This window comes from Myotis yumanensis, unplaced genomic scaffold (assembly GCF_028538775.1).
Source record: "Myotis yumanensis isolate MYYU_CA2020_CCGP unplaced genomic scaffold, mMyoYum1.0.hap1 SCAF_3, whole genome shotgun sequence".
NCBI classification, from domain to species: domain Eukaryota; kingdom Metazoa; phylum Chordata; class Mammalia; order Chiroptera; family Vespertilionidae; genus Myotis; species Myotis yumanensis.
In genome coordinates, this window is record NW_027223754.1 from 135,432,550 (window position 1) to 135,447,156 (window position 14,607).

Sequence of the window (14,607 nt, forward strand, 5' to 3'; positions counted from 1 at the left end):
GTCAATATTTAAATAAATAAAAATGTTAGACATTGAATTCATCTCTATATCCTTATATTAAGTTCCTTTTGTAGTATTTATTTGTTTGCAATTGCCAATGCAGTAGAAGATGAAAAATACACTTCAACCCCTATTTTTGGTTTGACCACGGGTTTGTTGTTGTTAAATGTTAAATATCATTCTGAGAACACAGTGATTTAGTTATAATTTAACTTTTGGCCCCTCAGTGAAATGTTTACAAAATACTATACATGGTAGGAGGGCCTTCTTATTAATGCCATCACCAAATCTCTCTCACTACATTTGCCCTTCTTACAAAAACACTAATGCCATAGGAACACTACTTCAGATTCTTTATCCCACTGTATTCAGATATGCAGAAAAACATATAAAATATGGAGACAACATAGTATGATGTATTTGCATGTGCAGCTTCCCTTTAATGGGGATGCTGACCATATATACATGGAGCATGAGTGTAAAGGAGAAAAGGCTAATTTTCAGTTGCAAGGAATTGGCTTGATGAATCAAGTTTTGTTTGTTATTCTGCTATTATAGAATAATAAATAAATAAATATGTACAGTATTGTGTTTCTACTTTATGAAGAAGCTAATAGTGGGCTATTGTTTTCACAAAGTTAATTTTTAGTAGCAAAGTCTGACTGCAAGTCAAAAAAATGTTCAACAAATGTTCTTCTCTACATCTTTTATACTCCTTTACTTGTGAAATGAATGTTGAAGTGGTTACAAATAGGTAATGAAACAAAATACCAAATTTGCTAGTGAGAAATGGTTTTCAACTGTAAAAAGCACTTGGCAGAAAACCTAGAAACACGCAGGCTAATGCTACACTCTACTGCAGCTTAAAATAAGAAGTCATTTTTATGTTTTTTTGGGGGGGGAAGAGCAAAATATGAAAAATACGATAAAAACAATTCCTTAAAACTGTATCAGCATTACTGTTCTGGTACCTATTAGAAAGATATTAGCATTTAATAATAACATTTCCCAAATATAAAGTCATTGGTAACCATCATTATACACTCCTTTGAGCAGACTTGTTTTTTTAACCAGTAACATCTGGAAAGAACAAAGCACCTTCCCTATGTCTAATGGCTGCTGGTTAGTTATTGGAGCTAGAACACCGTTAAGCTTCTTTTGTTATAATCCTTATATAAGCATGTGCATTAACCAGGAATAGCCATTTAAAAAGGCAATTTCAAAAGCCTAAGAATTAACACAATGAATTCTCCTAGGCAGTTTTTTCTTTCGTTCTTTCTTTTTTTGTGTGTGTGTGTGGGGGGGGGGGGGGGGGGGGGATAAATATTGGTGACTTTAAAGTAAAAAATGCCTGCCTGACAAGTATGAGGCCTCCCTGGCCCCTCCCACAATACCAGTGTGAAATGGGGGTTTCGCTAGGCTGCATATCCTTTTCAGATCATGAAAAGCAAATGATTCCCAAGAAAGTGAAGACTGACATCCAAATCATAATGTGGCATGTGCACTAGTCAGGAAACAAGTGTAGACTCTCACAGGTCCTGACATCGTATTAAAAAAAAAAAAAAAAGTTTTCTAAGTTGCAGAATTTTGATGAGCAGGCTGTCCCAGAGAGGGAAGGCAGCAGCGTCAGGACGACCGCCGGCTCCCTGGGGTTCACACTACACGTTAATCTCTCCTATGCACACTTGACCTTCATAGCTTACCGTGGCTGAGTGGACACTCTGGCTTCCTCTCACAGTGTTTAGGAAACAATATAATTTCTCAGTTAGCTTTCAAAAATGCACAAATTTTGGAAGTTAGACGCCGTCCCTCATTCAGAAGGCCAAGAGATCCTTTGTTAAGTGCTCTGGTTTAGTTCTATGGGTAACAATTACATCCTTCAGGAGGTTTCCAATGCCCCCCCCCCCCCCCCACCGCCCCCGTTTTTGGTGTTAAAGGCTGTGCCAACAGCTAAGCGGATATTCCCAGAAGAGGCAGTGACCTCGGTGAGCTCTGCCCTGGCCTTGAAGTCCAAACCAGCTCTTGTCCTAGCCCCGCTGGGAAGTCCTGTTGGTTAAGGAAGCCAGCTTGAGAATGTGGAGGAGGAAGAGGCGCTGCCCCTGTGTCAGGTCTTGGAAGTCTTTAAGCCTTGCTTTTCCATGATGTTCCAGAGTTTGCGGAGATTGGACTGCGTGATGACGTCGTCCGGCTTGAGCTGCAGCGCCCGCAGGTAGTTGGCCTCGGCCTTGTGCAGCCGGCCGTTCAGGTGCAGGATGGCTCCCAGGTTCATCAGCGCAGCCGGATACTAGGGCCAGAGAGAGGAAGGAAACCGATTAAGAGGCCATCGCAAGCTTTCCTTCGAGGAAGACAAAAACCTTCATCCACTTATGCAAATGATTCCCTTATGTCTGGAGGCATTTTATGGAAGCAATTTAGCAATTTATACAAACAGACAAAGATAACTAGGAAGGAGGGGGAAAAAAGTTTCCAAACAGCCGCTGTGTACTTTGTACCTTTTTAAAAAGGGCAGGCAGCTAGAGAAATAGTTTTCGTCTTTAATGAGAAAGAATGGGTTACATATGAAAACCTAGCAACCAAGTCAGGTGGTGCCACTCTGAGAAAAAAGTGATACAATTTCAGATGGACAGAATTAAACTTTTGGTCAACTCAACACCAAGAAATACAATATTAAATGGGAAAAGTTGACAAATTTCTGTGTCCACCCACTTTTTAAAATTCTTTTTTAAAAATTTATCTTTATTGTTGAAAGTATTACAGATGGCCCCTTTGTTTGTTTTTTTCCCATTGACCCCCTCCACCCCCCACCTTTGTTCCCTCTCCTTAGCAATATTCCACACCATTTATAAAAACATGAATAAGTAAAATATACTGTAAAGTTTTACTGATGTTTTCAGGGTAAACTATCGTGGGGAAAAAAAATTCAAATGAAACCACTACAGTCCTTTCCAAATTTAGCTCAAGTAATTTAATGAGACAAAGTCTTTACTTTTAAGTCAGTTTTTAACCTTCTAATGATAAGCGTTTACTCTAAATACAGTGAATTATAAACACCTAATAATAGATAAAATACGGTACCTTTATAAGAGAAGTTTTATGCTATTTGTTTAAAAATAATTTGCAAACAGATTTTTCTGTAATGTGTGGTAATTGTAATACAAAGTTATCATGTGAAAGGCAAACTTTAAAAAAAAAGTATGTTATGTAGCACTAGTTTAATACAGGGTTACCATCCCCAAATTCTCAGACATTAGTTAATAACAACACTCCTTCCCAAAGGAAAAAACATTTTGCTTGCTATCAATGAATAAGGGCTGTACTGCTCTTGTCTTGTCCCTGGAACTTTCTGGCTTGCAGAGTAGCTAATATTTTGGCAGTTACATAAACGCATATTTCAAATATCAGATAAAACTAAAAGTGTTTATGCTAAGATTATATTTTCATTTTTCAGATGATGTCAACTCTTAATTGTCTTGGCAAATCTGATACCGCCTAAAATAATTCACAATTATTTCTATGATTTAACATTTTCACAATGCATGCATTTTTCAGCTGAATTCATATGACTCTACTCTTTACTGTAAAAACGATTATTTCTGAACTAAAGCAATGCTGGGGAGAGGGGTGAGTAGCTCAGAATAAACCAACTGGGGAAAAAGGATCAGATTTGGATTGTCAGAGATGTGGATTTGAGTTCTTGCTCAGCCACTGCTATGACCTTGGTGAAGTCTCCTAATATATCTGTGTCTCAGTTCTTTCATTTATGAAATATTGAAATAATATCAACTTTCTGCACATTGTTAGAAAGATAAGAGAAAATAAACAAATGTAGCACAGTACATGCACATTGTAGATACTCTACAAATGTCAAGTTTACTTTTCCTGGCTCACTGTGCTTGAGATATAGCAAATGCATGTTTGTGATATTTATGTTGCTATACAAACTTTACAATTTTCATTTCAATGGCTACATAATATGTGTCTGGATGTATACCAAAATTCTCTTAAAGTCCTCAACTACTGGGCATTATTCTCCAACTTTTCAACATCCTTTCCAAAAAGAATGTTGCAAATATAAGCTATTACTAACCTTCGAAAACCTTTTAGTCTGGATGACTCCACACTTATCAAGAAAAATACAGATGGTCAATATCTAATTTTAACCACCACTCCAAATAAACCCAGCTCCAAATTACATGTGCAGTGACTATCTCCTCACTGGAAATCTAAAATAACACCACCTACTCTGTCTTCCTAAGAGAACTGTGTTGTCATACCACCACTATTATCTTGCGTTTGGTGCTTGAACACATTTCTGAATGATGTCCCCTCACAGAGCTTAGCATCACAACCAATAAACAGCTACTAAACTGATGGTGAAGTGTGTTCACAGTCTGAATTACTAGAGATGCTAAATAGATGAAGTGTTCCTACTTCCTGCGTAGGAAGCGAGGAAATGGGGAGGGAGAACCAGGGTTGGAGACCATTCCTTACTTAACAGAAAGAGAAGAGGCCCAGTGGCTGGGCAGAGAGAAACCAGATGGCTCTGTGGGATAGCTGTTACTTCTTGAATCACTTCATTACCAAAGTGTCTGTACCTAACTCGAATTTTAACTCAAGGGGATTTTTAAAAACACTCAGAGGTTACCAAATCCCATTGCCCAGGTGCCAATGATGGCTCCACCCAGAAATGTGTGCACTTGGACAAGTTGAGTAAGCATATAAGACCTCAGTTTCTTCTAGAAATGGGGTAACAGTGCTTGTTTCTTAGAGTTGTTGTTAAGAGTATATGAGAATACAGATTACTATCTTTTTCTTCTTCTTTTCTGTTTCCTTATCATCTCAAAAACACAAAGTGGAATCTCCTTGTCAGTGTGCCTGAAGGACTCCTGACTCTAAATGCTGAGGATTTGTAAACTGGCTCTTCCTTTAGTGGCTCCATAGCCTTTCTTAGGTTAACCTGGAAAAGAAGGTGGTGAAAATAGGTGGTGAAGTATACCAAGGCTTTGCTATTATTATTTAAATTGCAGCCTGAGTTCTTCTGTGCTTGGAATACTTTGAGTCACCTCCCTACCTTCAAATTAGGGAGGAAAAAGTTAATATTATTATAAGAAAATACAATTAAGAAGTTAAATCTGTTATCAAAATGAGTCTGAATGCTAATTATATTGGTGTTTTGGAATAACTTTAATTTTTCATTTTCCACACTTAGCATGTTTCTCATTAAACAAAAATAATCAAAAATTGGCATTATGAAGTTCATATGGGATAACAGATCTTTGGAAGCTTACATAATACTTATTGTGTCCCCTAAAGAATAAAAATCCAAGTAAACTAAAAATGTGCATATTAAGAAAATCATTCAATTTTTAAAAGACTTTTTATTGATTTTCAGAGATAGGGGAAGGGGGAGAAAGAAACATCTATGTGAGAGGGATACATTGATAGGCTGCCTCCTTTACACTCCCTACGGGGAACCCAGGCATGTGCACTGACCAGGAATCAAACTGGCAGCCCACTGGTGCACTAGATGACACCCAAACAACTGAGCCACATCAGCTAGGGCTCGTTCAATATTTTTAAGCAAAGATCTAATTATAAATAGATTACAATTTTCAGAGGAAACATTGTGGTTTGAATGCATCTATTTTAATAGAGTAAGAAAGCTATTTTAAAAATCAGTGCACATACATTGTGTAATACTTATAGATTCTTATTTGCATAACTGGAAACTGATGAAATTGACATGCAGGTGTGCTCATATGTGACATACATATCCACTGCCTCAGGTAACTGCTTTGAAAGTGTCTTTTGACATAAATAATTTCATGTGCTTGTTAAAAATTTACGACTAAAACTGGATATAGACTACTTTCTCCCTCTATGGTTGTTTTGTCTCTTCAGAGATGGGGTTTTCATCTTTTAAGCCCATCATATCTCCCTTCCACGGCAATCGCATGGGCAGCTTAGCGGGTGCCCACTGGACTGCCTGCCTTCAGGTCATCCAGCCTTGCTACAAAAATGAGAGTTCAGGGAGGGGCATCAGCATCACCCAGGGGCTTAGTAGAAATGAAGAATTTCAGGCGCCACCTACTGAGGAAGATTCTGAATTTTAACAAGATAGCCAGGTGCTTTGTGCGCTCATTAAAATTTGAGAAGCACTCGTCTAGAGGTCATTTCCAGATCCGAGATTATATCCTTTTACAGCTTCTGAAACAAAGTTTTTTTTCCTAATAAGAGAATGAAGTTCCTATAGAACAAAACATGTCAGATCAAATGTCTAAACTCCCATAAAACAGAATTCTTCTCTTGCCCCAAAAATTATCTAAGGTAGTAAAAGTATTCAAATGAAGCTTTATTAACAGAGTAGTAAAGGACTAAATATTGTTGGACAGAAGAAGAAATTAAAAAAGCCTTTTCATAACCAAATAAGAGCAAGTACGGTTTCTAAACAGACTTAAAGATTGCTGTATAACTGAAATGCAAGAAGTCCAGGTGACTGGCTGTCTGATTACATATTGGGTGTCATTGCCATCTGCCAGCCACGAGTCATGGGCTGGAGAACAGAAACCCAACTGCAACGGCTGATGTCTTCCCTCACACACATCCTCTTTTATTAAAGACAGCCGATGAAATCTTCAGCATGTTAACAAAGGCAGTCAGCAGCTTGCAACCCAGTAACATGGGGCTTGTGGCTCCAGACAACAAATGACACCACCTCCTACTTCACAGACTAGAAAGAAGAACCAGACTTTCTTGTTTCCTTGAAGAGAACAGATGCTTTACATCAAAGGGGCTGACTGGCAGCCATGCTGAGGCAACAAGTGACGTCTTTTTTCAAGTCTCTAGGGAATTCTGCCTTTATTGTTAATTTACTGTGGTCTTTGGCTTATTTCTCCAGCATTGGAGGAAAATAGCAAAACGAAAATAATAGATGTGTACTGGGGTGTGGTGGAACAAAGGCAAGGTGAGAAAGGTCTGACACTAGACTAATTCCCTTGAGGCTCCTCAGGAGCCAGGCTGAGCTCACAGGGTCTTCTAAGCACTCAGGACAGGAAGACAAAGTCATTTTCCTGGCCTTTGTATATTGTGTAGTCTTGGGAGCATATCTATGGAGCAGGAACAGTGAGACCAAAAGGAGATTTAGGATTGGGAATTCGTGCTCCTATTGGGAACAGGACTAAAATGCAGAGCTTTGAACAGAGGACGTAGGTGGGGCCTAGAAAAAGGTAAACAAGGGCTTGTTGAAATATTCTGATTAGGCAAGACAGGGAAACCCAGGCAGTAACTGGCTCTTTGAGACCCATTATTATCCCTGTGGCCACTTCCCTTTTATGAAGGTAAATCAACAGGCAAAGGAAGCTATGAAAAAGATAGACAGAGATAATACACCAATATTTCTAACTTTATAAAAATATTTCCATTCAGCCCTGGCCAGGTAGCTTAGTTGGTTAGAGTGTCATCCCAATATGCCAAGGTTGTGGGCTAGAATTTTGGTCAGGTCACATATAAGAAGCAACCAGTGAACGCATAAATAAGTGGAACAACAAATCAACTTTTCTCTCTCTCTCTTCCTTCCTCTCTAAAAAATAATCAATAAATTTAAAAATAGATATTAAAAAATATTTCCATTCAAAGTGTCGCTGAAATTATCTATATAGTTGCATATTTACTGTTTTATGAACTAAATAACTTAAAAAAAAAAAGGAATGCCTGAGATTACTTTTATCCAGCTAATATTCAATTAATATACTATACATACTTGGGATGCTTTTAAGATAACCACCTTTAACTTCCCTTCTGAATATAAATTATATAACAGAAATGAATTTGCATGGTATGAAGTTTTTAATGGATTCTCAATCTTTTTCAAGTAGTTACCAAATAACTTGATGAAGTTTGCACACTGTATTTAGTTGAAATTGCTTACCCAATTGGATTTACTGGAGCAGTAACTGTACCATGATGCTTAAAAATTAATGGTATAAACTTTAAAGAAAAATATTCATGAAAAAGAGTATGCATAAATTTAAGAATTCTATTTATATTTATTGTGCCTTGTACATGGCAGATATTTAATAAATAATTACTGGATTAAAGTTTTTTTTTTTAAGATTGTCTGTCAGGCTTATGAAAAAACTATAATATCACCTGAGATAAAGTTAGATACATCATTTCCCTCAGTTTCAATATCATTCCTCCTCTTTTGTCCAGACAGTCCAAGGCCAAGCTAGAAACCTGAATAAATTAGACTTGATTCCTTGCTTTCCTCCATACACAAACATGTACATACATCCAACTGTTAAGTCTTGGCAACTTTACTTCCAAATCTCCGCTAAATCTGTCTTCTAATTATACTTTGTTCCTTTCTCCCGACTTGGTTTAAGTTCTAATCATCTTTTCTTGGGTTAAATAAAATTTTTTTTGATGAAAAAAATAAATAAATGGGTAAATGAACTGGTTGGTGGGTGACAGATTAAATGAATGAACACAGGAGTAAAGCCATATGCAGGTTTCTTTTTTATTATAAACTAGAGGTCGATGCATGAAATTCATGCAAGAAGCTCAGCCCTCGCAGCCCTGGCTGCCCCAGCCCTTGCAGCCCCAGCTGCCTCTTGGCCTCGCCCCCCACCCACTGGTCGTTCCAGAAGGTCGGTCCACTGTCTGGTCTAATTAGCACATTAGCTCTTTATTATATAGGATAATTTAGGCATATAAAAATTTCAGAGACTATAAAAAAGCTGTCTACTTGCCTAACAAATAAAACTTATAAAGACAATTGAAGATCCCAAATACCTCTTGCTGTCGTATTCCTGAACTCACTCCCATCCTCCCAAGAAAACCACCGGAAGTTGGTATTTATCAGCCCAGTATATGTTTTACACTTTTATTTTTTTTTGTCTACCTATAAAAAATGCATACATTCTGAAGTTTTAACTTTATCCATTTGTCATTATCCTTCATGGGATGCCATCCTACTGAGCACCCAACTGGAATTTTGTGGGGAAGCATGAGACTTGGTTGGAAAGTTTATAAGGAGGACATTCTGAAAAAAGGGAAGTGTGTGGACAGCTGCCTGCCCTGTTTATTGAATTCAAACTTAGGGGAGACTTAGGGGTGTATCAAAGGCAGTGCCCCTAATTATTCCTTGATCTTCCCAAGCAAGTCTGTGCATGTGCAGACGCCCGGGTGTTTACTGGAATCCTTATGCTTCATCCATGGCCTCTAGAGGACAATGTAAACATGTGTCCTCTCAAGACTACTCACCCTATTGATTGTTTCTAATGATAAAATTTCCAATAAAAGCCTAATGAGGCAGGCTATGGAGGCTGTTTGGACCCTTTAGCCAGGTAAGCCCCTTAGGCCTCTCCCCCACAGTGGAACTGTGTTGGAGTAATCTGTTCATCTGTTGTTCAGGGGCTGCTGGTCAGCCCTGGCAGAATTTTTACTCATCATTTTGTTTTTCAAATGTATCCATGTTGATCTATGTAAGGTTTAGTTCTTTCACATGCATTCCAGTGAAGGACTCCCATCCTCCCAAGGATGGAAATACTGACTCTTTAATAGAGGGCTGTCTCTACACATACTTATGGGAGAGTTTCTTGGAGTGGAATTGCTGGATCACAGAGGATCTTCAACTTCACCAGATATTACCAAATTGCTCTCAGTGTGGTTGTATCGAATTGCATTAGCATTGGCACGTAACAAAGATTTCTTCATTTCGGGTCCTTTATCACACTTGGTATCATCTGACCATTTTAAGTTTTGTAAAGTTAAAGTTGTGAAATAGTGTCTTATTGTGCTAAATTTCTTTTTCCTGATTGCTAGAGAGGTTAGTAACATTTTCATAAGCTTAATAGCTTTTTACATTTTCTTTTCGGTGATCTACCCCTTCTTTACCTGTTTTCAACAAACTGCTGAGAGTAGGGCCAGCAGTGGAGAGAAGCCCTGATAAAAAAGAGTGAGTTTCAATTAGTTTGGAGAACAAAATGTCAGCAGTGAGACAGCCATGCTGTTAACCCTTCGGAGACCAAACCAAAAGTGGAAAAAAAAATTCTTACTAAAAACGAAACAGATGAATACAATAAACAAAAAAATCTCTCACAAAGTTCTGTGATGAAAAAAACAAACCAACACCCACAAGCAATTCAATGCTTTCAACTCAGAAATGACAGCTCTTGGTAGTCACATTTTCACTACAGTCATATTTTGAAGGAAGTACCTCTGCAAAAAGATTTACCAAACTGTACATCCAGCACTGGAAAATAACCCAGAAATACAGCAGTGACAAGGCAAAGTCTGACAGATAATAGAAATAATTCATTTTGATTCTCAGTTTCAATACAGTATTTGTGTTTTTGAAATAGCTTTGAATAAAACAAAACAGATATAGGTGACAGGCAAGACACAACGCTGTATTAAGGGAGTAGTTTCAATTTGTCAGTGACACATTCTATCCTGTGCGCTCAATCCTTCTCTCCCACATCTGCTCCATCCCAGCGGGTGTTACAAGAATGCTCATTTAACTTTTATGATGGGTGTGAGTGCCACAGCGTGGAGTGCTATTCATTTTTATGGCAATCAAAATGCCAACAGCTGTAGTTCTGGAGGACAGCAAAGAGTGATGCTCACAGAGTGATTTCAAAGGTGGTGGTTATTTCTAACAGATTTTAAAGTGTACCTACTCAATTAAGAATATGACCTAAGAAATTACTCTTCACTTGTGATAAGTCTTTTTCAAACATAGGTTTTCCTGGTGTCCTTAATTTCACAAGAACGCCTCTCATGTAATCTAAATGGAAAACCTAGACTCGGGCCATACCTTGTATAAAATATAATCACCATATTGTTTATGATTTGAAATAAACATGTAACTTATTGTTTGCAGTAAAATTATTAAATAAAAAGTTCTTTAAAGAGTGAAAAAATACAGAATGATTCACAGTGCATGCGAATGGGAAAAATAAGAATGTACTGAATTTGAAGACACGGAAGGAAAGACGCTTAGGAAAGAATCTGCACAACAAGCCAGTATCATCTCTATTTTAAAACAGCAAGAGCGCTCTGTCCTTGCTAATAGAGATAGCGCTCACAAAAGCCTCAGCACCTTATTCTCCTCTTTTTGAACCACATTCCTTGCCTGTTTCTAAGTTCAAATATGATTTAAGCAACATAATTCACTCTACACTTTATTCATTTCTTTTTAGCATGAAAAGGAGGGAGGAACATATGCATGCTTTCTCAATCATAATCATATTACACAGAAGGAATTTCCAGCTGTACAGGCCATCCAAGTGTGTATGTGTGAAGCGTGAGTTTGAATACATTTAATAAAATGATTGCTCATTCCAAGGAGTTGAAACATGTCACTGGAATAATCATGCTGCTATTAAAATGTATTTCAGAGATATACTGAAGTTGATATTTGGGCTTATAGAAGATAGAAGCAGAGAGCTAAATTTTTTTTGGGGGGGGAGGGTTTCTGGCCTTTTTTTGCTATGCAAATTATCATCTGATAAAAAAAAAATACAGTACTGTCAGAGGTACAGATATACGGCATTGACAAAAATCAGAGTTATATTAGAGTAAAGCTCAAAAGAAGCTACAACAATCAAATTCAGGAAGTTTTTAAATCTATGTACAACAGTCCTCCAATTGACTGACATGTTGGCCAATAAAATAGCTTTGATTTGATGGAGGTCAACAAAGAGATACAAGTTTGCGTATTTTGGAAATCACAGATTTGTTCCTGAATAAGACTTATTGAAAATATTCATTTTTTAAAAGTATGGGAGTGAGGATATCAGAGACCTCAAAACAGTGGATTAAAATTTAGGTTAGGCACACACACTGTAAAGATGGGTAAGATTGCTTTCCTCTCACTAAGCAGATGGGGACCATGGTGTGAACAGGCAGGATTAATTCAAGAGTGACAGTGTCATTGAGAGCAAGCATATTTCAACATGACATTAGAAGGCAGCAACTGTCCCCCCGCAGCAGGAAGAAACACGTTTCACTGAGAGAATTCACCACAGGCTTCATGCACGCAGGAAGCGGAAAGTTTTGCGAATGTTCTGAGTTAGGATGATCAGATCAAACAGCAAGCAGGAGCAAAGCAATTCCTCCGGGAACTATTAATCTTTCCAAGGACTAAAATTAAAGTGTAAACACAGTGTCTAATGCGTGGCGTTCTATTTGCACTTTTATAGGGCCAAGACTTTGCTGATATATGCTTGGAAAAATAATGACTGCAAGGTCTCCACACATCATTTCAGAAAAAATATTCCATCAGGATACACCAATAAAGGTGAAGCCATGCTACACTCCAAGCCTTCCACTTGCCAAAGAGTCACACCTGCTGAAATGTAACAATAAACATGGCCTGTGCATATCTAAACTCATAGCAAATCAAGGGAGTTTTAAGGGCAGATCTTCGGTCACTCGCATGGTGTATGCTCGCATATCACCCTCTAGATCTCTACATTCAATTGCACATTTTGTCTGTATTTCTGAAATGATGCTATCTGAAATCACCGCAGTCAGGCTGCATCAGTCATCATCCGTAAAGCCTGCAGAGTCAGCACATTTTTATATCTATAAGAAGGTTTTAAAGACTGGCTCGATGACATTTTTTTTTCTCTCCTAAAACAGCTTCCAAAACTGTATATAATACAGATTCTTGTATTGCCATCACCTACTCTACCAATGTCTTACCTCTTCTCTGAGCAATTCTGGTTTTGAAAACACTATACCTTATTTTTTTTTGCCTTTTATCCTGGGTTTACCATGTTAATATAAAACAAGGAATGAAACCAGAAAATAACAAGCAATCAACAAAGCAATCCCACTGACCCAGAGTTCAAGCAACTGCTGGCCTCAAATATATTTATCGGACAATTATTCACCCATACATCACAAATAATACCCCAAACAAAACTCGGAAAGGAAGGTAGAACAAAATAAATTATTTTGGATCCAATGATTCATTTTCTTATGCCAACTCTGATTTCTTTTAGACTCATTTCAAAGACTGAAATAAGGAATCATATTGATTCTGTGAGACATGTCAAACAGGTTTATAAAATCACAAAGTAGCCGAAGCCGGTTTGGCTCAGTGGATGGAGCGTTGGCTTGCGGACTGAGGGGTCCTGGGTTTGATTCCGGTCAGGGGCATGTACCTGGGTTGCGGGCACGTCCCCAGTGGGAGATGTGCAGGAGGCAGCTGATCGATGTTTCTCTCTCATCGATGTTTCTGGCTCTCTGTCTCTCTCCCTTCCTCTCTGTAAAAAATCAATAAAATATATTTTTTTAAAAAAATCACAAAGTAATACATTTTCACTTGCTCAAAAAATAATTTTGTATTGGCAATGCAACAAACTCTTATAGTGATCTGATATTTGACTACAGCAGTGGTTCTCAACATTCCTAATGCTGCAACCCTTTAATACAGTTCCTCATGTTGTGGTGACCCCCAACCATAAAATTATTTTTGTTGCTACTTCATAACTGTAATTTTGCTACTGTTATGAATCGTAATGTAAATATCTGATATGCAGGATGTATTTTCATTGTTACAAATTGAACATAATTAAAGCATACTGATTAATTACAAAAACAATGTGTAATTATGTATGTGTTTTCCGATGGTCTTAGGCGACCCCTGTGAAAGGGTCGTTCGACCCCCAAAGGGGTCGAAACCCACAGGTTGAGAATCGCTGGACTACAGGAACACTTGGCCACATATTCATGTCTGAACAAGCAGAACAAAAAGGACTTCTCTAGACGTACAAGAAAAGGCACATCATGTAAGAAACCAGAGGCAAAAATCTTTTCTGCTATTACATATTACTCTTAAAACAAAGCATGTTATGAATACTTTGCTAATTAATCTAATTAAATTGTAAGACATTTGTCTCATAAATGCTTAATATCCATTACATATAATAATTAAATTGAAATTCAGTGTCTTGAAATGGCTCATAGAAATTAGGCTATGCTCTAATGCCTATAATTTAACACTTTTATTTACTTCAGTCAAAGACAGAAGTTTCAGAACTTTATTAATTTCTGTGGTTCATCCAAGACAAGGAGGAATTAAATGGTAATTATAAAGGCAATGTTCTTAGAAAATTAAGTCCTGGATGCTAAGTGAGCGTGATCGCTGACAGGGGCCACGTGAAAGGGCAGCCTCCAGCAGAGGTGGGAGCACACGCCGCTCTGCTTAACTGTACTTAACTCCCGAACCTGCAGAACCCTGGGACAGGAAGCATGGCTATCCCAAGCAAAGGGGCTCCATGCGTTAAGATATATCCCATTTGATATCAGTTACATGAATGCAATTAAGGAAGAATGAAAAGAAAATTTATAACACTGAAATAAGACAATTTTAATAAGGAAGTCATGAGGAGCCTCTTGCAGGCTGCAAATAGTTAAAATATGTGTGTTGATGATCTCTGACTATAATTTCTAAAATAAATTTGAGTTCTTCAATTATCTCAACCATTATAGCCAATTTTCTTTTCTTTTTTTAAATATATTTTTATTGATTTCAGAGAGGAAGGGAGAAGGAGAGATAGAAACATCAATGATGAGAGAGAATCATCAATTGGC

At 37.7% G+C, this 14,607-nt stretch overlaps 1 protein-coding gene across 1 annotated transcript in view; it reads right to left on the minus strand.

Annotated features, from left to right (window-relative positions):
• Positions 1 to 1,892: 1,892 nt before the first annotated feature.
• TMTC2 (transmembrane O-mannosyltransferase targeting cadherins 2) overlaps positions 1,893 to 14,607 on the minus strand; it is a 413,884-nt gene continuing 401,169 nt past the window's right edge. Inside the window, exon 12 of the mRNA XM_070409633.1 lies at positions 1,893 to 2,284. Coding sequence (XP_070265734.1) covers positions 2,105 to 2,284 — 180 coding nt within the window. The 3' untranslated portion in view covers positions 1,893 to 2,104. The remainder of the gene's footprint in view (positions 2,285 to 14,607) is intronic.